The sequence below is a fragment of the Manis javanica genome, chromosome 3 (assembly GCF_040802235.1).
Source record: "Manis javanica isolate MJ-LG chromosome 3, MJ_LKY, whole genome shotgun sequence".
NCBI classification, from domain to species: domain Eukaryota; kingdom Metazoa; phylum Chordata; class Mammalia; order Pholidota; family Manidae; genus Manis; species Manis javanica.
The window spans coordinates 119,462,511-119,486,728 of NC_133158.1; the positions used below are offsets into that span (position 1 = coordinate 119,462,511).

The 24,218-nt window shown below is 44.4% G+C and overlaps 1 protein-coding gene and 1 long non-coding RNA gene across 2 annotated transcripts; one reads left to right on the forward strand and one right to left on the reverse strand.

Moving 5' to 3' along the window:
- Positions 1-3,566: 3,566 nt before the first annotated feature.
- On the reverse strand, positions 3,567-15,942 carry LOC140848197 (uncharacterized). The gene is made up of 3 exons (XR_012128748.1): positions 15,736-15,942; positions 4,248-4,367; positions 3,567-3,833 (listed from the first exon to the last, which is right to left on the reverse strand). It is a non-coding gene; the product is annotated as an uncharacterized lncRNA (long non-coding RNA).
- A 75-nt stretch (positions 15,943-16,017) lies between these two features.
- RTP2 (receptor transporter protein 2) lies at positions 16,018-19,608 on the forward strand. The gene is made up of 2 exons (XM_037024144.2): positions 16,018-16,309; positions 19,095-19,608. Exons 1-2 carry the CDS (start codon positions 16,146-16,148, stop codon positions 19,606-19,608), a joined length of 678 nt encoding a protein of 225 aa, XP_036880039.1. The 5' UTR covers positions 16,018-16,145.
- The last annotated feature ends 4,610 nt before the right edge of the window (positions 19,609-24,218 follow it).

The following is a 24,218-nucleotide window of genomic DNA, read 5'->3' on the forward strand; positions in this document are numbered from 1 at the left end:
GAATACCGAAATCAGTGGTCTTTCCACTAAAATCACTGCCTTACACTACCTTGATTTTCTATTTCCAGAAACCTTGGTGCAGACCCTAAATAACGGCCTTCTTCATCTATCTAATCGCTTCTTTGGTGTAACCCTAGGGAACAAAACTTAGACAAATGGGTAGGAATTATAAAAAGTCAGAAATCAGCTGGATAAAATAAAGGATTTCCAAACAGATGCTTATGGGTGGAATGGGCTGTGTGTGGGCACCCAAGCTCATCCCTGAGGTGATTAAACAGATGCTAGGTAAATTGGCAGTGACGTTCACTTGGGGGAGGGTTGGACTAAATGACTCTAAGGTGCCTTGCAGGCAAGAGAGTCTCTAAGGTCCTATCCCGTTTAGAAACTGGTTTTGATCAAGGGAAGAGGTCTGAAGAATGGTGTGCTATGAATCTCAAGAGAGGAGGCATGGTCACATGAGTCTGGGGCCATTTTGTGCATGGGTGGAGCTCCTGCACCCCTGGTTTGAACTGCATTCAGGGGCAGCTTGTGGTTATCTCTTTTTCCAGCACAGCCTGGCTTGAGGTTTAACACACATTTCCCGATAGTGGAACTCTACCTCACCTCCCACTGTTTCTACCCGGTGTTCACAACTTTCAATCACATGGAGAAACGCATCCATCATTCCCCAAACATACCAGGCTTTGTCTTCGCATAGATGGTGCCCTCTGCTTAACATGGCCTTTTCCTCTTTCTACTCTCCCTCCCACTCCGACCCTGGCAACTTCTTCAAGACCAGCCATCCATGAATTTCTCTAGCCTGGAAAACTGTGAGAATTTGTGCAGGTCTGTTGAGTGATGGTGTGAGAAAGTTAGTGTGTGATTAAGGGTTCCAGTTGGTTTTATAACTTCTTGGGCGCCTAGATTTTATGCAGTTCTAGAAAACGGCCACAAGGTGGCAGGGTAGACCCAGCAGTCAAGCCTACAGATGCAGCTCTGGTTCCAAGGAAGGTGTAGATGGGGTCAGTGTTATTTTTTCCAGTTGGCTCCTTGTGCCCTTGTGCCTATTCCCTTCGTATGATCCTTTTCTTCATCTCAGGGAAACCATCCAATGGAACTGGCTGGTCCTTGGGCCTCCAAATCAGAGACCTACTTGGGTATGAAAATTTCCACCCTTAAAGTCATTCTGTTGAGTTTCAGGCTTGCAATTCAACTTGGAAATGAGGCACTCATATCTTAATTGTCAGTCAAAGGAGGTCAGTTCTTAAAAGAAACCTGGAGAGAGGCAGGGGCTCATGAGATGACATTAATAACAAGTACAACTTGACAGATCGCTCCGGGTTTTCTTTTCTGAGAGTACACTTAATCCTCATCATGATCTTGCCAAATTAAGGAGGAAACAACCCCATTTGGTAGATGAAGAAACTGAGGTTCAGGGAGGAGAGCCTGAGTGCACGTGGCTAGTAAGCAGCAGGGCTGGGAATGGAATGTCTCCCTTCCTTGCAGTGGGGGCTCAGCTAGCCAGTGCCACAACCAAGATACACTCCTGTCCCCTCACCACAGAGCTCCCAGTGCTACCCCTACTTAGTCATTCTCCTCCCTCCCTTCATCCCTAACCCTTGGCAACCACTTTTCTGGTCTTCATCTGTATGATTTTGCTATTTTGAAACTTTTCTATAAATAGAATATAATGATAACAACATAACATCATGGAATAATAATAATAAATAACATTTATTGAGCATTCACTATGTGCCTGGAATTGTTTTTAGCTCTGTATACATCATCAGTCCTCTCAACAACCATTGCAATGGCCTTTATTATTACTCCTACATTACAGATCTGGAGATTGAGATGAATCACCCAATTTTATAGCAAGTAATTGGCAGAGATAAGATTAAAATCCAAATCTAGCTCTAGAGTCTGAGGCTTTATTTATAATGTTACAGTATCTCTCTGAATAGTTTAAATATAAACTTTTTAAAGCTAAATGCAGTAACACATAAACAATGGTAGCCTTAGGAAATGTCATATGATTTGTACCATGCAGGCCACATGCTCTCAAGACAACTCAGTGAAGTTAAAAATCAGTAATAAACAGGGTACTAGAAAAATTCCATTTCTCTACAAATCTAAAAAATGCTTACCTCTACACAACTTGTGGGTTAGAGAAAAGGGTAGAAAGAGATCCGAGGGTTCACCTATATGTCAGACTCACTGGAGGTGCAATTGTTTCCAAGCTAAGAACAAAGGCTGTACTAGGCCGCCCCAGGCTCGGTCCAGGTAGTCAGGGATGGTGTCTGGGTATCCCAATAGCCTCAGAGTCTCATCTGACACTCCAGGTTATTGGGAGAGCCAATAACTGCTCACTAATGGATTAAAAAGCAGACCCTATGGTGAACACTGCTTCGATTCCCTGGGACCCCTAAGTACAGACAAGGCTGGAAGTAGCTGTAAGCCACCGGAAACAAAGGGGCTCCAAGCAGGGGCAGAGGAGTGTGGAAATGGTAAAGCCGGGGGCAGATATCTGTATTAGGGTCAGTAGGAGCTCTCTGCTTCTCATGGGGCCTTCAGACCCCACAGGCTCAGAGTGAACGGGGCTGGCAAGGTCAACACTTTTGAAAGCTGGAAACAGAAAACCGATGCTCAGGGCAAGAAAGTGACTGATTCAGAATTATTACAAGTCTGAGACAAGAACCTGCAGCAACTGGCTCTCCATTTGCCAGCACAGTAGACCCTTGATGTTGCCTGATAACATTTGCCTGGACTTCCAGGAATCCTCCACATCGGAATTCAGAAAAGTTTGCAAAGCCTTTCTGGCTTTTATTGGAATCACATTTAGAGAGAATCATGGGGTACAAAAACATGGCCTCACACCACAACATGAACTTTTTCATTTTTTACTAAAGTTTCCTTCTGTTGACAATCAATTTTCATGCACAGGTAGCACACGCAGGCCCCAGAGAGGTGCTGCTGCAGACACGGCAGCTGCCGCTGGGCTGAGCGGCTCACACAGGCTCAAACAAGGCTCTGTGCCTCATAAACCATTACATGCCAAACTGAAATAGACCAATGCTATATAACATTTTTTTACATTATAGATATTATAAACCATTAAGATCCATTTTTAATCAAATGCATTCTATAATCAAATACATTATAAATTTTAAACAATGGCAGCCTGACCCAAAATATGAAGGGCAAGAAGAGGTGGGGGTGAAGAGAATGTGGAATTTTCGTTTATTTGTTAGTATATTTTTGTATCGTTTTAAGTTCTACAATGAGTTTATTACTTTTAAAACTGGACCTAGGAAAGAGTTCAGTGGATAAATGCACATACTCAGTGGGCCAGACTGTTTGGGTCCAAACTCTGGAATTGTCACTTACTAATTATGTGACCATCAGTAAATAACTTAGCCTTTCCCACACCTCAATTTCCTCATATGTCCAGTGGGGATAATAATTACAGCACCAACTGCATAGAGTTCTTGTGTGCTTAAATGAATTGAATTTAGATAAACTCATAAATCAGAGTAAGCACACTATCACTATTAACTTTTATTATAATCAAGGTTTAATAGGCTCTTCTTCACAGCTAGTTTTTAAGATGAGGAAATGACCTGCTATTTCTTTGTCCAGGTCCTGGTGCCTCCAGAGTCGGGTTGCAGAGTCTCCTATTTCTTGCATCACGTACAGTCTCCTGGAGGAACGACCCGGTCTCCCACATGGACACAGCAGCTACCCGTGGTGGTGGTGCACTCTGACCAGTTTCCTTTAATAGGTCCCCTTGGACATTGAAAGATTCTGGACTGAATTGCAGAGTCTCCTCACCGTCTTATACTTGTCTTAATTGCCTTGCAGGGAGCGACACAGATTAAGTAACAGTTAACGCCTTTTGCTACCGCAGTTTCTACTTTACCATCATAGAATTTACTCTCTACTATGTTAGTTTCAAATTCCTTCTCTCTTCTGCTTATCAGCATAAATCCACTTAAGATTTTCCTGTCCTCCTATATCATCTTTTAAAACCTAGGTAAACGATTTCGGGCAATTTGGTGGGTATCCCCTGAGAGGGTCCTTTCATTTGACAAATGCAGATGTGCTAATGCATATTAATAAGCATTAGCACATCTATTTCTTGTTCACATGAACTTTGCTGGAGATACGGCCCATAAAAGCTTTATTGACAATATACATTCAATAAAAACATTTAGTATTCAAAATCTGAGTATAATTGCTTTCCAGTACAAATACTGTCAACTACTTACTTCCTGATTTTCTCATGACATATAATCCAGTAGGTCTCAGTTGGTAGTGCACAACAGAATTCTCTATGGAATGAAAGTTCTTCCCGCCAATCCTGCAGAGGGCTCTGGATTTTCAAGAAGCTAGATGGATCAGAATCCAGGGTGTCATGAGAACAGTCAGAGAGCAGGGGCTTTAAATGGCCCATTATCCATTTGCGAATATTATCTCACACCTCAGGCTTAAAACAATTCAGTGATTCCACATCTCCTTAGACAAAATCTTAATTCTTTGCATGACATTGCAAAATCCTTCGTAAACAGGAGCTAGAGGGTATTATGCTCAGTGAAATAAGCCAGACAGAGTAAGACAAGTACCAAATGATTTTACTCATCTGTGGAGCATAAGAACAAAGCAAAAACCGAAGGAACAAAACAGCAGCAGACTCACAGACCCAAGAATGTACTAACAGTTGCCAAAGGGAAAGGGACTGGGTCAGGGCGGAGGGGTGGGGAGGAGGGGAGGAAGGGAGGGAGAAGGGGAATAAGAGGCATTATGATTAGCACACGTAATGTAGGGGGGGCACGGGGAAGGCAGTATAGCACAGAAAAGACAAATAGTGACTCTACAGCATTTTATTATGCTGATGGACAGTGGCTGTCATGGGGTATGTGGTGGGGACTTGGTAATGGGGGGAATCTAGTAACCATAGTGTTGCTCATGTAATTGTGTATTAATGATACCAAAATTCAAAAAAAGAGAGAGAGAAGAAAAAGAGGAAAAAAGGAAAAATAAATAAAAAATAGGAAAATGAAAAAAAATCCTTCATAAACAGTAACTTGAAAACATATCTGCACCCCCATGTTCACTGCAGCTTTATTTACAATAGTGGAGACATGGAAACAACCTAGGTGTCCATCACCAAATAAATGGATAAAGAAATTGTGGTATATATACACAATGCAGTATTATTCAACCATAAAAAAATAAAGAAGTCTGGCCATTTATTACAGCATAGATGGACTCTGAAGGCATTAGCTAAGTGAAACAAGTCGGAGAAAGACAGATACTCTGTATCTGGAACATAAAGACAGAAAAACCCAAAGTCATAGAAAAAGGGATCCCATTTGTGGTTCCCAGAAGCAGAGGTGAGAGGGACGGGGGGGAGGGGAATAGGAGGAAGTGGTTAAAAGGTACAACCTTCCTGTTATGTCACATAACACATGTACAGCATGACTATAGTTAAAAGTGCTGTATGATATATGTGAAAGTTGTTAAGACAGTAATGCCTAGGAGTTCTTATTAGAAGGAAAACAATTTCTTTCTTTTCTTTTTTTTGTTTTCTTCCTTTATATGAGAGGATGGATGCTAACCAAACTTAGAGTAGTAATCATTCCACAATATATGCAATCAAACCATTATGCTGTGCACCTTAAACTTATATAGTGATGTATGTCAATTCTACTTCAACAAAACTAGACAAAATTTTTTAAGTTTTCAAAAAATAAATTCCTTCATAACCCAGATTCCACATATCTCTCAGGTCTCAACCCTTATTACTTCTCTCTGTGATCCAGATGTACTAAATGATATGGAGCTTTAAGAATGATTCTAGAGTGTATCGTTCTTAAAGTCTTTGCCATTACTGCTCCTGCTTAGAATACACTAATCTCCCTTCTCTGCTTAGCTATCAATTGCTCATTGATGTTTATTCATGCATCACCCCTTCTGGAAGCTTCTAGTCATTATGTAGAAACTTCTTTTCAGTATTTATCCAAAAACATTGTGTGCTCAGAGGAAAAAATTTGGTAGTGTTGCAGAGGAAAAAGAAATGTGACAACTTTAATATTGAGGTTGAGTTGGATACTCCAAAAGACAGATGCTTCAAGAAAACATGTCTTGCATTCTTTTTAGCCTGCAACATTGAAATCAATTGGTAGTTTGTCCCAAAGAGTTTTGGGTGCTACATCTGAAAGATTCTATGAATACTTGAAGTTATGTCCATTATATACAGGTAGCCCCTGCTTTTCAAAAGTTCAGTTACCCCACTTCACTCTGACAAGACCTACCTTATTGCCTGTTTTTGCCAACTGACAGAAATCTGACGAGGATTTTCATTTGTTCCAGACAAAGGTGAAGGGTGAAAATGGCACACAGCATTTGTTTTGCAGCAAGCTAGGGCAGGGTGCCTCTGGCCCAGTGAGAGCGCCCCCCCGCCCAGTGAGAGTGACCACAGCCCAGGCTCTTTCCCAGGCATCCATACTCAACATCTCAGCATAAGGCTGCCAGAGCTTAACTGTGTCTGTGAGCATCTGTGCTTTATCTCCATTTATTCTGTGCATCTGTTAGCAAGATATGTCCTAAGGAATTAGAAAAGTCTAAGAGATTTTGGGGGTATGGGAATGCTCTAAAGTTTTTCATTTAAGTTAAGTGCAATTGTACCTTTCCTTCACTGTTTCAGCTTCAGAAAGGTGTCCTTTTGGATAGCAGGGGAAACCTGTACAGGGAAGCCAAGATGGAGTATCCAGCAAGGGCTCCCATGGATAAATCTTGAGTGTGCACTGAGTTATTACAGACAGGAGTGTGAGAGACTCCCTCACATCACTATGGGGATCAGGCTGTTTGTATTTTCTAAGCCTCTCTTCTTACCCTCCGGTAACTGAGTGCTGCTACCAAAATGATCCAATGACTGTAAGCTGTAGCTTTATTACAAGCTAAAATTCTGAAACCTTTATGGTATAATAAATTAAACAATTAAACTACATCTGATTACCAAGTTGGCATATCAGCTTGCATTTCTCATTTTAACATCGCCCAAACAGAGCTCCTGCTCCCCGCACACATCTGCTTCTCCTTATTCCTACCTCAGTAACGGCCACTCGGGTGCTCAGGTGAACACCTGGGAGTCATCCTTGACTCTTTGCTCTCTTTCCTTCATTCAATTCACATTCAGTCTTCACTTTCAATCTTCAGTACAAAAACTATGCATAGAACCTGACCATATCACAGAGTCTGACCATACAATGCTGTCATCCTGGCCAAGACACAATCTTATATTGAAATAGTATCTGAATGTCTCCCCTGTAACCTTTCTTGTCTACTGCAGTCTATTCCTAACTTGGCCTTTGGGCAATTTTTAAAAAATTTCAGTTACATCATGTTACTCTGCTGCTCAAAACCTTATTACTGACTCACATAAATGGCCTCACAGGCCCTGCGAGATCTGATCAATAGCCCTAGCATACAGTTTATGGTCTCTGATAATTCTCACAAAGGTCTGACATGTATGATATGTCTGAATGGCATAAGAATTTTATCTAAAAATTAGTATCTTCCTTGAAGGTAGGTTTGGGTAGATTCAGACTTTCACCCCTTCTTTCTGATAACTAGCATTTTGTTAAGACTATTATGCCAGGAAGAATCTTGTAGAGTTATTATTATAAATGATTCCAAAAAGCAATGGTTATTAGAGCTTCCCTTCAGTCCTATCGTCTAAGGGGTGCTTCCTGCCTCTGTGGGAAGATCATGCATTTATGTGTCCCCATGGCACTTTGTGCTCATCCTGGCGTGTCATGGACATTAAATGAATCTTGGTTGCTATGAACTGAGTAGAATTCACAACACCTATTATACTTCTATAACATGCAAATCCATATGCTATTGGACCTGTGGAGACATATTATACGGTCCCTTTGTTATATTCAGTGTGAAATGTAAAGGACAAACATGGTAAATTCTCACCACTATCCATTCATTCAACAAGATTTTACTGAGCACCTACTTACTATGTGTTTGAGGTTGAGTTAGTCATTGGAGAAAAAGCACAAGATGAATAAGACAGTCTTGGGGATGTAATGCAATGAGAATAGAGCAGGTCCTACAGAAGAAATGTTCATCAAGATGCTGGGACATTTGCTGATCACTTATTATTTGCCAGGCACTGTCTTTCATGATTTCCATCTTTGACTCTCTTTTGCTCATCTGCCTAGTGCTTTTCTCAGGTAGGGGATGATAGCTTCTCTAGGCCTCTTTCAGTTTTAAAATCTCTGACTATCCTAATGAAAATGTTCATAAGGGCCATAGCTAGGTTCCGGGACTTGAAGCCATCTGAGCAATGGGGAAAGGTATCTATCTCAAACAAGGGGTGCTGTCTATTTTGTTTTAAGTTGTGAAACATATCATATATACAGAAGAGTATATAAAACATACTAAAGTTTAAAGAATAATTATATATTGAAAACTTGAATAACAAATACCTAGGTCAGAAAAAACTCTGTCCCCTGGACAACTTCCCATCCACAATATATAACAATCCCCTATCATAATCACTTCACTCCCTTCTCACAGCGATAATTACTATCTTGACCTTTGTGATAATCATCTACTTGGGTTTTATTTAAAATTGTCATACATATATATATATGTGTGTGTGTGTGTGTGTGTGTGTGTGTATCCCGAACAATATAATTTAGGTTTTTATGAGATTCTATCACATCAGTGTGCATCAAAGTAATTAATTTGCACAGCTCTGTAGTATTCCAGTGTGTGTGCCCATGTATCCACTCTGTTTATGGACATTGATGGAGAGAAGTGGAAAAGAATTGAATGGAATGGAATGGAAGGAGTAAAACTGAATGAAGAGGAATAGAATGGGACAGGAAGAAACAGAATGCAATGCCCTGAGATGTCATTTGGGTCATTCTAAGCAATGGTTCTGAACATCATCATGCAAGTAATCTGGTGAAAATATTAAAGAATTTCTCCAGGATATACACCCAGAAGCATAATGGCTAGATCATATGGTCCTTGAGTAGTCAGCTTTGCCAGAATATGACAAATTGTTTCCCAAAAGAGTTACAGAAATTTCCACCAACTGTGCATGACAGTTCATGTTGCTCCACTTCCTCACCACTTTTTGGCATGTTCAGGTATTTTCATTTTTGTGAATCAGGTGGGTGTCTAACAATATTTTATTGTGGTCATAATTTGATTTTGCTATTTAATTCAGTCAGATAATCTTTATCTTTTAATGAGACATACAGTTCAGTTATGTTTAGCCCATTTGCTAATGCATTTGGATTTACATCCATTATTTGATTTTTTGCTTTCTATTTGTCTTGCTATTATTTCTTTATTATCTTCCTCTTCTTATTTTCTTTTGAGTTACATGTTTTCTAATAATTTCATTATTTTTACTCTCATAGTATGAAAATTATATATGCTCGTGTTCACTTAGTAGTTATCCCCATACCATTCAGGTTAAGTATGTATCCAATTCTGTCCTCCCTCAGAGTCAAGACAATTATCCTTGCAGACCTCCCAGGGAGGTGGCTGGTGCTGGTGCTTTCTGCTCACCAATGCGGTGAAGGTGCAGCCCTTCATGGCTCCAGGTCTCTGAGCAGAGGGTCTCTTATTGTGCTTCCTGTCTTGGGTGGACCCTGGGCTGTATCCTTCTATTGTCCTTGGTCCTCTGAAGGGATGAATATGACAGCTCTGTTTCATTGGATTTGGCATCTGCCTTCAGAGTAAAAGCGGCTTCAACGCTCTGCTCATCTTTCTGGGTTTGTGCCTTCCTACAGATTTTGGCCTAATGGTGCCAAAATGGTGCTTTACCATCTTGTCATATCATTAATGTTTTTGTAAACAATATGTCAAGCAGTATTTTAAATGTGTGGTCAGTAGAAATGTTCATCCTTGTAATCATATCCTCCAGTAACTGAAACTAGCAGAGGAGCATCCTCACTACCAACCTTGAGGAGGGTGTCTGCTGGATAGTCTTGGTGGCAGCTAGGAACTGTGGTGTCGAAGTGTGTGCTTTTGTTTTATTGCCATTTTTACAAGTATGTCTTTCCGTTTGGCAGAAAGACAGAAATGAGCGGGATGATGAGGAGAGAGGGCCCCCAAAAGATGATTTAGGGAGTTGATCAAATAGAGCCAGAAAGCCAGAAATGACTCAGAGAGTTAATCAGATGAAGTCACAGGGTCCAAGAATGACTCAGGAAATGTCCAGGGTTGACCCAGCTAAGAAACATCAGAAGCACAGGCACAGCATAGCCCCTGTCCCCATTTCACCAATCAGAACAAGCCTAGAGAGCTGACAGCTGTTAATCGAAGCCCTCTCTGCCCTGCCAAAAACACATAAAAGAAGCCTCAGAATGAGCATCCACGCCTGTCTTATCTAAGGGAGGCCCACTCTGTTACTCTGTGCAGAGTGCATTAAAACTTAATTTGCTTTCTTGACTTTGGTCTCTCATCTCACTATATCTGACTTCCCTGCAACACTGAGCAGAATTCTTTCCTTCCTAACATTTCTGTCCATCTATGCAAGGGAATTTAGTAAAGCCATACTGCTGGGATTTGAGGGCAGGATCCCCACGTGTCTAGATTAAGATTTTAATTTTCTTAATTTCCCATGGTCTGCTATGTAAATGTACTCTTAGAGAAATATAGGGATTAGCCTTGAAATGCAGATCTTCTGGAAAATCTTGACCTGTGGTCCCTTTTTCACTAAGGTCACAGAGCAGTTAGGGAAAGAGTGGGAATTAGAACTCAGGATTTGTGACTACACTGCAAAGAACCTGTTTAACCCCAGTTCTAGGAAGGTGCCCATCATTTAGGTTGGGAGGTGTGATGGAGTGTATTGCTGTTCAAAATATTCAGTGTTGTTAGGCAGGAAAATAGATATGAGCAGGGTGGAAAGAGAATAAGGCCAGTAAAGCCCACTAAAGGGACTCAAAGAGGTAACCAGATGAAACTAGAGAGCCAGAAAAGACTCACTGAGTTAATCAGTTAATCAGTTGAAGCTCCAAAGGCCAGAAGTAATTTGGAATGTCCAAATATTTCACAGATAAAGAAAAGTATCCCAGCATAGCCTATGTCTTTACTGTGTTAATTAGATCATGCCATTGGAAGATTTAGGTTAGCCTGCTAAAAGGCCCAGCTTATTCTTTAACTCAAACTATATGCTGTTTTTTCCTCTTCCATCCCCTAATCAAGTAATTTGCAACCTGAGCAGGAGACAAGTATCATGATTAATTTTACAAAAAAGCCCAGATATAAATAAGACAGGGACCGTGGACTTAGACAAAATAGGGTGAGGGCCTCTGGAAGAAGCAAGGCAGGATATTTACAATCAGAGCAATGTAACTACATGCAAGGAAACCCCCTACCAAAACTCTGTGTTAAACATTAAGCTCTAGAGTCATTCTTCAGTGAGATCAGTTAATATTCCCCAGATAAAGATGAGTAGCACATGATTTTATTATGCTTATCATTTGTAATCATGTGTAAGATTCACTTCAGTATGCTAAAAGGCCCAGGCATATGTGCTGTCTTTCCTCTTTTAGACCTGATGAGGCGATTTGCAAACTGGGCAACTAATTTAGCCCACAAGCCCAGCCATAAACAACATAGTAAAAGGCAGGAAGGATTCCACCTTAAAAATAAGATTACATTTTAACACCCAGGAAGTTAAGAAGTAAGATTCTTAACTTACTTTTTAGCAAACAATACCTCAGCCCACCTTGGGGGCTGGGCAGGCAGCCTTGTTTTATATGTTCCGAGACCAAGATGCTGGTATCTCAGGGACAAATCATCAGAGCAGGATGTTGCTTGTGTTAAGTTAATTCTAAATATTCAGGGATCACTTAACAAGTCCACACCCCTAAGCCCCTTATTTGGTTCCCAAAAATCCTCAACTGCCTATAAAACCCCTAGACAAGGTACCACTACAGGCTCTCTTGTCCCCTCCTGGTGTGAGCCAGGAGCTCTGGCCTCTCACTGTATCTCTCAATAAAAGCCTCTCCCTTGGCTCTCCCACCTTGACTGTTTGCTAAGTTCATTCTTCTACTCTGCAAACAAGCACCCCGGCATCATCTTTGGGGGCTTGTCCAGAATAACTTCAGAGGTGAGTATCGGCATCCAAGCCTGCCTTTTCTTTCACTGTCCTTCTAGAAGGAAGTCGTCTGTGGCACACAACATCAGGCGCTCATCAGCCAATTAAATGCGACTAGCCTGGCTGCCGATCTCAAAGTCTTGAGCAACAGGTTCTGATAATAGAAGGGACATAATGTCTCTCATCATAGATAAACAACTTGAGACCACTTGATAAGTCCACACCCCTAGCCCGTTGTCACATCCCTGAAAAATCCTTACAAGGGGGAGTCTCCAATCTTTCAGTGCATCTCCTCTCCAAGGATACCCACACTTTCTCTGTAAGTGCGTATCTTTTCTCGTACGTAGTAGAGCAAGCGAGAGGTTTTTACTCAGAGATAAAGCGAGAAGACAGAGCTCCTGGCTCAGGCCAGGAGGGGACAAGAGAGCCCCGTTTAAGTGTGTATCTTTAAATAAAACTTTTACCCTGCTTCACTACTGTGTCTCTGCCCTTCAATTCTTTATTGTGGTGGGGACAGAAACCAAGGGAAATAAACAATGTCCCCCTAACAGTGTCACTCTCCCAACTGTCCCTCCCCACCTTTGACAAGGTGCATTTCCTGGCCCCATTGCAGGTTTGGTTGTGTGACTTGCTTTGACTAATGGAATGTGAGGGAAGTGATGAATATCATTTCAGGAAGCTGTATGTCATGGAAGCTTTATGTGCTGAACTGTCTCTTTTCAGCAGAGAATTCCATATTCTTCCTTTCTGAACCACCAACTCCCTTACTCAATCCCGTCCTCTTTTCTTTTCCTTGCAGCAAACACTCCCTACTTTCACTTCTCTATATTTATGTGTCTCCCATACACAGTGTGACAATTATTCACCAAATCTCTGTCTAGGATAATAAGGGCCTGAAAAAAGTGATAGTAGATATGACCCCTCTCAATACAGACTTTGGGGTGCACAAAGTGTGGGTCACAGAATTTGGGCCCTCACATTTCAGCAGGAATACACTACTGCCTGCCTGTATTATAATAATATAGAAGGTATTATTTCTTTGATTAGATTCTCAAGAAGGCCACCCAGAGGTGCAGCCGAGCTGGGGTGAGCTGCCCAACCACCTGGTCTGTTCCCTGCTGAGGCTGCCCCCCTCCCAGGATTGTGCCCTCATTTGGATTATGTCTGTTGTTATGCTGGTCACTGCCCTGATAAAAGAGCAGCATGAAATCCTCCCTGGACATTGTTTCCCTACACACACTGTGTGAGAGCTGGGGACTGTTCTGACCGTGTGAACACCAGAGACTCAGAGGCCAGAAACCTCTGTCCCCGCCCAAAGAGTGGAGCTTGGCAGGCTGCACCTGTGTCAAAAAGCTTCCCCAGAGACCTTGGATTTGCGCTGTAGCATCCTCCATGGTTCTTTGAATTGATGGAGAGATAGGGAAAGACAGGACAAAGCTTGTACTTTCTCCCCTGATTTGTTTCTTAGTTAACAAATATCCTGAAGAACTAACTCAGTTTTACTCAACCTTCTTTTGTTTTCTTTTTTGGTCCCAAGATGCCTGTAGGTCATGTTCCCATCAGTAACAATAGCTGGCAATGGGGAGGGCTCTTCCCCAAACTGTGGTGGGTAGACAGCATGTATCCCCCACCCCTGCTTAAAGCCCTGTCCTGAAATCTCTAGAGTAAGGATTTATATAGCCTCCAAAGGCCCCTGGATGATATCTCCTCACCACCCCAACTCTTCATTACCTTGTATTCTAGGCTCTACGTTGACATTCTTTGTACTATTTTAATAAGAAGCATTCATGTAGTGAACATTTTATTAAAGTATTAGCCAACATTCTAGACTGGAGAAGGAGCTGGTTCTTTTATCCGGATCCTCTTTGCCAATTGTGTTTTCAGAATACAGATGCATAGTAATTTATTTTACAAAGGAATAAATATACCTTTATTTTAAAAAGTAGCATCTAAATTAAAAATATGGCAGCAATATATAATGAAACTGCCAGGGTGTGATGTGGCCACACCTGTATCCATTAATACATTATTGAGCCATAATAAATTGTGGCTTCTGGAGCAATCCAGTGCCATTCAGAGAAAACTGAGGTAGTAAATGTGTTACTGATTGTATTACAAGTAAGGTTTCTCTTGAGAGAAAACAGGTTGTTGTACAGAGAAACAAATTATATTGTTCTCTGCTTAGATGGCTCCCACTCTAAACTAAATCTACTACTAGGCCTGAGGGGACTGTATTATTTGAGCAAAAACTGATAAGCCCTGACAATTCTCGCCCTCTTTGATTTGCTTTGGGAACAACAGTACAACATTTCTCAGAGATTTACTATAGCATGTGGCTATAGGCTGGGCTATAAGCTCATCAATTCATTCAATTCCTGGAAACTCATGGGTCCGCCTCTCTCCATGGTTGGGTGGTGATGGTGAAAGAGCCCCCAGTGAGGTAGGAGCAGCCCTATCCTGAGGGCTTGGCCAAGTCATTTCCCATTTCTGAGCTTCTGATGTCTTAATTCAATGTCTAGAGAGTTAGGTTAAGATACGGGGAGTTCAATGAAGAAATCAGATTTTAAAAATAAAGAATCCCTTCTAGAACTCTTGTCAAGGACTCAAAGACATAGTTTCATCCGTTCTGGGGTCTTTAGCATAAAGCTAGTGGAGGACACTTCCCCATGCCAAGACAGGACCCAGTGGTGTCTGCAACCTCACCCCATGCAAAAAGTACTTGGAGGCAAGCGTCAAGTCTGCAGTTCACAGCAGCCCTTTTCAATTCTGCCTGCCCTTCACTCTGTGTGCCTCCACACGGGCCAGGGATCCGGCCTCCGGTGAAAGAAGCAGAAGGTGATCACGGCTGGAAGAGGCCTTCGTGCTGTCTAGCACAGCTGCCCCTGTGCAGGTGGGAAGACCGAAGTCCGCTGACCAAAGTGATTAGATTCTCAGGAAGGCCACGCAGAGGTGCCCAACCCCTTGGTCTGTTCCCTGCTGAGGCTGCCTCCCTCTCAGGATTGTGCCCACATTTGGATTATGCAAATTAGGAGTCAAGTTACCTCCTAGTCTCTCAAGTATTTAAATTGGGCACCAGGGAGCCGTGGGTACCCTATTGCCTAGCCTCTCTCAGTAGCACCTGAGGCAGCGGGAGCATAGCTGCCTCAGAACAGACTTGCTCCTCCAGCAGCCGCCTTAGTAGGCCTGGGACCAGGATCCAAATATGAGCTCTACCGATCGTAAGACTCTGTGAATCTGAAATGTTATTACTGTGCTTTTCACAATGTGTTAAATGACATTCTATCTCACCGACTGGTCTGCCTTTCTCAGCAAAGTCACCATGTTACTTCTCTCTCAATTCCAATGTGTTAAAAGCTCAACAGTATTGTGATAAGTGGACAAAAGCACTTGGTTTTGGACAGCCCTGATTGGAATCTTAGAGGAACCACTTAGAGCTGTAAACCTCAGTTTCCTGATCTGGACAAATGGGTAAATAATCTCCACCTTGGCCAGCACACAAGTCAAGCAACTGTATGTGGTTGATAATGGTCCCAGCACATCGGCGGGGCATGGGAGAGGCAGGTGCCGTGCTTCCTGATCCCTTGTCTCCCTGTGGCCCCCCGGGGTGTCATAGTTACCACAGCATCTGATGCGGAGATTGCCTGGAAGAACAGCAGTGTGGAGCAGGGCATCTGAGTAGTCCTTGTCTTCTGGGGACGCTGGAGGTCTGAGTGAGTGTGGTCTGGGGCTGAGTCTCCCACCCTGCTTGCTCCACTTAGTGTCACTACCTTGGTCTGCCTCCAGATCCCAGCTCAGGGCCCTGGAACCCTCCCTTGGGACTTCCCTCCTCCCCAGCCCCAGCTCTTGGCATCCTGCCCAGGTGCCATGGTAACAGGTTCCACGGTGACCCAGGAGGGAGCTGGGTCCTGTTTCCTCCTGGTCCTGTTGATGAGGATTTTCAGACCACAGAGACTGAACTGCTCTGCACCTACCCGGGCTTCTTCTGTGTTCCCTCTCCGGCTGAGCTCGAACTTCTACCAACAGAACCATGTGTACTAGCCTGACCACTTGTGAGTGGAAGAAAGTCTTCTATGAGAAGATGGAGGTGGCAAAGCCAGCAGACAGTTGGGAGCTCATCATAGACCCCAACCTCAAGCCCAATGAGCTGGCCCCTGGCTGGAAGCAGTACCTGGAGCAGCAGGCCTCTGGCAGGTGAGGCACCCTGGGAGGAGGTGCCCTGCAGGCAGCTCCTGGCACTCAGCCCTGGGGGTGCCTTCTAAGGAGAGGAAGAGAGATACATGGAGCCTGGATTTGGGGTCACCTCAGGTTAGGGGACAGAGGAGGAATGCCTGGTGGGTTGAAGAGGCCTTGGTTCTAATTCCAGCTGTACCACCGTCTCCTTGGGTGACCCTGGCAAGTTATGCTGTCTTTGGATCTTGCTTTTCCAGGGTAAATGAGCTGTAATATCTTTAATGCAATCCTGCAATCTCTGACATTTTAAATGCTTTCATATTTCCAAAATCTCTCAAAGAGTAGTGGGAACCAAAGGGAGGAGCCATGAGGACCATGAGAGAAAACCATAGCTTAGGGTCTGGGCCTGTGCTCTGGTTCTATGTGTGTTCAGTAACTCAATCCAATTTGATTTGAATACAAAATATTTATTGTCCACCTGCTGTGTTCTAGAAACTGGCTCTGTAGCTAACTAACTCTGTGAACTTGGGCACCTCCCTTTCCCTCTCTGGGTCTGTTTTCACATTTGCAAAACCAGGGGATTGAGCATAGATGTTTCATCAACTCCCTTCCAGCTCTATTATCTATGGGTCTGTGATAAAAAGACAGACACAGCTTTGGGCAAAATTTCCTTAGGTCCTTAGGGGCCAGCAGCACACACTTTATAGGAGCTGCATGTCTCCAAGGGGACATAGCCATCTCCTTCTTCTAGACCAGGATTTGGAATTGGGAGCACAGAATTCCCTGCCCAAGCTGCCTTAAGTTCATGTCCAAGGTCTGTGCAGTCCTCTTCTCTGGGCCCATTGATTCAAGGACAAACAGAATACCTAGTCCCTGGGGAGGCCAACAGGTGGCTGTGTTCTGGGGATATGGACACACAGACTGGGTTGTTTACACCCAGTTTGCATGTGAAGCCCCTCATTGTGCTGAGAGTAGGAACAGTAGGAGGCAGGCTGTGGGTTGTAGGGAGCTTACATTTGTACTCTTGCATCAAGACCTATAAATATTAGAGTGAACCTGTCTTTGGGACAGAAGACAGACAGGTAGTGGTTGGTTGGTTCATTTCACTTCAAATCAATTCTGGAGAAATCTATTGGACACCTTTCATGTGCTGGGTCCTAGTTCTTCTCTGACTATCTGTGTGTGCACAGATGGCTCTCTTTCTCACTGTGTTTCTGTTTCATCTCAGTAAAATCAAAGGCCGATTAGATGACCCTCCCAGTAGGTCTCATATTTTGGGATTTAAAATTTTAGGTCTGGCTTGAAGAAGGGGAAATAGCTCTGGATTGGCTCGATTTAAAAAGCTGTAGAAAGAGGAGACTGAAAATATGAAGCTCCTGAGATGGCTGGTGGGTGGGGTTCAAAGGGCCAGACACATGTGCATAGGGGCCAAGGGTGAGGAGCTGAGCTGCATAGGCTCACCTTAGGTGGGGCTTGACAAGTGCCATCCCTGTGTTGTTCTTCTCATAGGCTCACTCTGTGTTTAAGCTTTGGGGTGCATTAACCCTTGTGGCCAGCAGCTCTGGTCCAGAATGAGGGGTGACCCCCTATGGCTCAGGACCTGTCAGGCTTCTCTGCCCTGCCAGGGCTGCCTTGGGCTGTGCTGGTACTGTTCATGCTTGGACTGTCCATGGGCTCCAGGGCTCAGGCACAGGCTTGGCCTCATCTCTAGCCCACAGTGGGGAATGCATGGGGCTTGGCATACAGCAAGTGCTGCGGGGTGTCCCTTGGATTGAGTTTCTCATCAGAGGTCCTTCAAGGCCATGGTTCAGCGGCCTAGAGAGTCAGCAGTGAGGGCAGGCTCGGCCCAGGAGACTCAGCTGCCTGTAAAGGCTCTGAAGCATGCCTAGAAGAGATTCCTTTCAGGTATGGAAGGGACTACCCCAGAGGTAATGAGTCTTGCATCACTGAAGGTGTGCAAGCACTGGATGGGGGCTGAGGGAGTGGGACTTGGCTAGATTATTTCCAGGCCACTTTCCTCCATGTTTCCTGAGGCTGAGACTCTAGGGGACCCAGGATAGACAAAGCAGCCTGTATGTATGTACATGTGCCTGTGTGTGGAGAGGGATGCAGACCTGGATCTACTTTTCAAGGCTATTATGCTGCAGGGCTGGAGTGGAGTCTAAGGACGATTTGTCAAGGGACAAGAGGGTTCTCTGTGGAGGTACAGAGACCAAACTCTGTAGTCCTCCTGGTGGCCCATCACCCATCTACCCATCCATCCAGTAGATTCTCAGTGGTTACTCTCGTTTATTTTTGGTGGTCTGTGCTGGGCACATTTAGAGGCATCTCCTGTTTTCTCCAGAGCCGGCATGATGCAGGAGTGAGACGGGCTGGCCATCCCCTTATGAGAGTTACAGGAAGTCTGAGTGGAAGGACCCTTATTGGACACCATCACTCTGAAATTCAGTGATGCGAAATAAGGCCCAGCTTGGCGGAATGCTCCTGGGCAGCATGCAGGCGCCATGTCGGGTATTAGGCTTTGGGGGAGCCAAGGCCACTAGAGGGCAAGCAGGAGGCAGGCTGGAGGGCACTGCTGGAAGCCAGATGGCTCCAGCACCAGGCTCCTGAGGACGGACGGTGCTCCAGGCCCCGGGGAGCTCACCGGGAGGCGGGGCTGGCCAGCTAAAGTGCTAATGACCCCAGACAGCGGCAAACTCCGCCTCTACCTCCAGGCCCTAGCACACAAAGCCTTTCCTCTCCGGGCTCCTCCAAGGCAGGTTGTCTCTGGGAGGGAGGCCCACCTTCTCCATTCCTCCCTCCCCAGGTTCCACTGCTCCTGGTGCTGGCACACCTGGCAGTCGCCCCATGTGGTCATCCTCTTCCACATGTACCTGGACCGCGCCCGGCGGACGGGCTCCGTGCGCATGCGCATCTTCAAGCAGCTGTGCTACGAGTGCGGTGCGGCGCGGCTGGACGAGTCAAGCATGCTGGAGGAGAACATCGAGAGCCTGGTGGACAACCTCATCACCAGCCTCCGCGAGCAGTGCTACGACGAGGACGGCGGCCAGTACCGCATCCACGTGGCCGGCCGCCCGAACAGCGGGCCGCACCGCAGCGAGTTCTGCGAGGCCTGCCAGGAGGGCATCGTGCACTGGAAGCCCAGCGAGAAGCTGCTGGAGGAGGAGGCAACCACCTACAACTCCGGTGCCTCTAAGTCAAGGGCACAGGAGGGCTGGGGCTACAACTTCTTCTCCCTTCGCTGGTGCGTCTTCGCAGCCTCCCTCTGCGTGCTTATTGTCTACCTGCAGTACTCCTTCCGCAGCTCTGTGCTCTTTTAGTGGCTGAGTTGGGAGGTGGGAACAGGGCACACACGGGCAAGACACAATTCTTGTCCTGATTCAACTATGGATTCAATATATGATGCTGGACAATATATGATCCAATATATGATGCTGGATGATTCTGTTATCTCCCTGGGGCTCAGTTTATTCCTCTGCAGAATGAGAAATTTGCTCTTGGAGATATTTAATGGTCTCTCCATGTTATGGGGAAAGGGGAGAAGAGTCGAAGGAGGTTTAGCACTTTCCAGGTTTGGTGGTATTACTAAACCTACAGGGAGGTATCTTCTCCCTCCACCTCCTCCACCTCCCTCTCTACCCCTCCTTTTGCTTCATTTCCATGTCCTACTACAGTAGGATACCATTAGGTCCCTGAGTTGCCCTGACCTCATTCTCAAGTCTATCTTCAGTTGCCTCTGAACATGCTTCCATGATTTGCCTTCAAGTGGGCAGTAGCCCCACCCAATGCATCATCAATCAATATTCAGTACTTCTTCACCCAGTCTCTCTGCTGGAAAGTCTGCTCCCACCATTCTGAAAGACTCGTGATTTTTTACTCTGGTGCTAGGGTCTGCTTGGCTGGAATTATTTAGAGCTGTACTGCCCAGTATATTAGCCACTAGCCATATGTGGCCATTAAAATTTAAATTAATTAAAATTAAATTAAAACATCAGTTTCTCAGTTGTACCAGCCACACAGCAATTGCTTATGGCTCATATTATACTCTGGAGATATAGAACATCATCACAAAAATTTCTGTTGGGCAACACTGGTCTAGAACTTGAAATTCCCACTTAAATGTATGTGGACTTATAAAATAAGAGGTGGGCACAGATTTAAAGTTGCAGCATGAAGCCTTCTGGGGGCAGGGACAGATGGGGCGTGATGTAGTAGAGATGTACAAATAAATATGTAACCTCTGTGCTTTTGGCTGTCAGTTGATTGGAATCTGTGGATCCCAGTGTTGTCTAAACTTGTTTCCTGGGGAGGAGAACCTGTGAAAATTCACTGCAAGATGATAATTCTGTCTCTCTCCATCTCCCTCTCTCTCTGTGTATGTGCGTGATGGTTTGTGGTTTGAAGAACACATTCCTGTATATTAAGAAATGTGTGCTCTGTGGCACCTCTACTTACAAGTGACGCAGGGAGACATTCATCTGCCATCCTATATGAAAATACCTTGTAGCAGATTCTACAGCTGTGCTAGTGCCTGGGGATAGTGAGGGGAGGGGCATATAAGGCAAATCTGTGGGTGTAGATCTTCCAGGTAACAGTGGGGCTGTGTGGGCAGGTGATGACCAAGGGGAAGCATGAGCCACGGTGACAGACAACACCTTTCCTTTTACCCAGTTGCAAGGCTGCACCATCTAGAGGGAAAGCATTTACTGCACCCATTCCCAGGCCTAGCTGTGACTTGGGCAAGTTGTCTCATGGTCTGGCATCAGATGATCCTGTGTTTATTACTGACTGGAATAGGAAGCAGAAACTTTCTATTCACACCCCTAATTGTTTCCTGACATCCATGCCTTTCGATGGCCCACCTTTAAAGCTTCTGCCCCACATGATACCTGAGAACTAAACCTGAGGTTCAAAGCTGTGTGTCTGACTACGGCATTCCCAGAGATGGGCTGTCAGGGCACTGGGTCCTATTTGCCCACTGTCTGTGCAGGCTGGCTTTACTCTCCTCCAGCTTTGTCAAGGAGATTTTGGTGGCTTGCCTAGATTCCTCTGTGGACTTACAGGAGCAGAGAGCTGGGTAATATGGAAGAATCTACTTTCCTTTGTTTGGGTGCAGTAGAGATACAGGAAGAACATCAGGCTGGAGCATTTGTGGAGAAGCAAGCAAGTAAGGTTGCAGTCACCTCGGTCAGCTACAAAGGATGCTCAACTGGGGCTATACAGAGCGTTTGTCTGCAGAGCGCTGCTCAGCTGCAGGCACATGGTGGCTTCTGGGAAAATGAGCATTAGGGAATAAGTGGTCTCCAGAGGGCTGTTTGGCCCCTGCCTTGGTGCACCCTCAGAGCCTCAAGGGAACATGAACAGACAGGATTGGGATGAAGTGGCACCAGCAGCATTTGTTACTAAAATTGTGGTTTGTGAGTCTGGGAGAGACAGTGGGGACTGTGTTGGGGGAAGTCTGGTTTCAGGTGGGTCAGAGAAGCTGGAGCCTCTGAGGTGAGACCTGGGAATTCAGGAGGAAGAGTCCCTGAAAATGGAAGTGAAGGCGAGGGGCTAGACCAGGAGAAATGTGATGAGGTCTGCAACAAATCCCAGAAGATCTCCTTTGTTGTCAGTGCATTCTTCTTAGTATATAAATATGCATGTATCTCTCATATTTAAAAATGACCCTTCTCGTAAAAAGCTAACCTTTTCAAACAATATGGCTTCTCTCTCACTTACCAACTTTACATCTCCCTGTATGGCCCTGGAAGATGACTGGTTAGCCAGAGACGGGTAAATTCCTCAAGGGAGGAACAACCTAAGACAGGCACAGTCGCAGGGGGGCCATCAGGTGAGAAATTGGGGATCAACAGTGATGAGGCTTAGAACCTCACCCCCCCTGTTTTGAGAGAAATCTTCTACATCTGTGGATGTTTTAATGCCCTTGTCTAGCCTGGATTAACACATAGTCTACAGGCACACACCTGATCATCTACATTTGCTCTCTTACAACACTAAACTATGTTTTCTACCTTTATCTTGCATCTACCTACCACTTCAGCATTTTATTAAAAATAAAAATAATAATAATAATAAAGGGAGAAATGTGGGATCCACATATAAATCAAGTATAAAAATCAAACGAATATTCATATTTGACCTGATTGTTTATAGTTCATAATGTGTGATCAAAACCAAAAGTTTCTGTGATGAATGCCCTTGTACTGTTCACCGTGTAAGAACTTACTCACTATGTAAGAATTTGTTCACCATGTAAGAACTTGTTTGTCATGCTTCAGAAGATTGGAGACTGATGAGAATTAGGCTTGGGGTGGATTAATGATTGTGCATTGAGCATTGACTCCCCTATACAGAATTTTATTGTTGTTAACAACCATTTGATCAGTAAATATAATATGAGAGATGCCCTCTCAAAAAAAAAAATGACCCTTCTCAGACTTCACATCCCCTCTGACTATTGCCATGCATTTAAAAAATAATTCCTTCAAAGCCAAGTTTCTCAAAAGAGTGGATTATATTTATCTCTACCTCTTATTTAGTCCTTAATTTGTGAAAGTCTCATTTCCATGTCCCTAAAATTGTCACCCCACACCCCACTGCCAAACAGACAACCACTTTTCTGTCTGTGTCTACCTTGGTCCCACTGCTGCATTTTTCCCTCCCTCCTTGAAGACCCTGCCACAGCCCTGGGCCTCTAGTTCTCCCACTTTTGTATCCTCACTGCTGTGATCATCTTTCTCTCATCCATTCCTTTCAGGCTGGTGTTCCCCAGGAGTCTCACTCTGCTCCTTTCCATTCAGTAACACATAATCACCATGACTTAGGTGTTCACTAGTCTTTTGAACTCCTCTAAGCATTGCCACTGGCCTTCAGACCTGTAGACCAATTGTCCTGTCCACTGGGAGTTCTGTCAGCATGGCCAAAGCCCACTTCATTATTCTTGCTCCCCATCCAAACTTGCTCCTCCTACTTTTCTGAAATCAGGGAATAATATCCTGTCACCCATTGCCCTTTCCCACCCCCACAGGAATTGAGCACCATATCCTGTTGACTGTTCTTCCCAAGCACCTCTGGGATTGCTCTCTGTTCTTTCTTTCCTGCTTTCTGCTGCCTGAGCTTGTCATTTGGTGTCCCTTTCCTCTGTAGCCTCCCCAGTTGCAGCCCACCCTCCATGGTACCACTATTCAGGGGGGATTTTCTAATAATTAGATATGATCACCTTACTGCCTTAAACTCTTTCCAAGCTCTCTCCTGCTAATGGTTAAGACTTAGTCTCATTAGCCAGGCCCACTGCTTTCCCTGGTAATAATAATACAAGACTTCTATTGAGAAGGAGTTTGGTAAGCACTTGCTATTACAATTATATCCTGTGGGTGAGGTGCTGGGCTAGGTGCTTTGTGTGCATCACTTCATTTAATTCTGGCAACAACCCTTTGTGGCAGGTACTATTATTAGCTCTGTTTTATGGTTTAGGCTTAGAGAAGTTAAGAAACTTTTTCATGGCAACTCAGTTAGTATGTCATGGTGTTGCACCTGTAATCCAGGCGCACTCTGATTCCAGAGCTTCAGTTCTCAATCACTATACTATCCTGCCACTGGTCAAGCCAGTGCTTCTCAAACTCAGATGTTCATTCTCCCTGGAATCCTGTCCCCATCTGGCTTTCAAGAGCTTTTCCTTTGAGATCAGCCTGAGCATTAGCTCCTGCATGAACCTGACTTTCAGAGCTCCAGACAGTGTTAGGATCTCACCACCTTGAGGCTTCCCCTGCTACTTAGCTGCTCATATTGTATTTGTCACTGCTTGTTTGCATGTGTATCTGCCTGCTATCATCTGTCTATCCTAGGACCTGGCACAAAGTAACTGCTCAGTCAGAATGGTTACTAGCTGAATTCTTGTCTTGTTAGATGTACTCTTCTTTACCAAAAG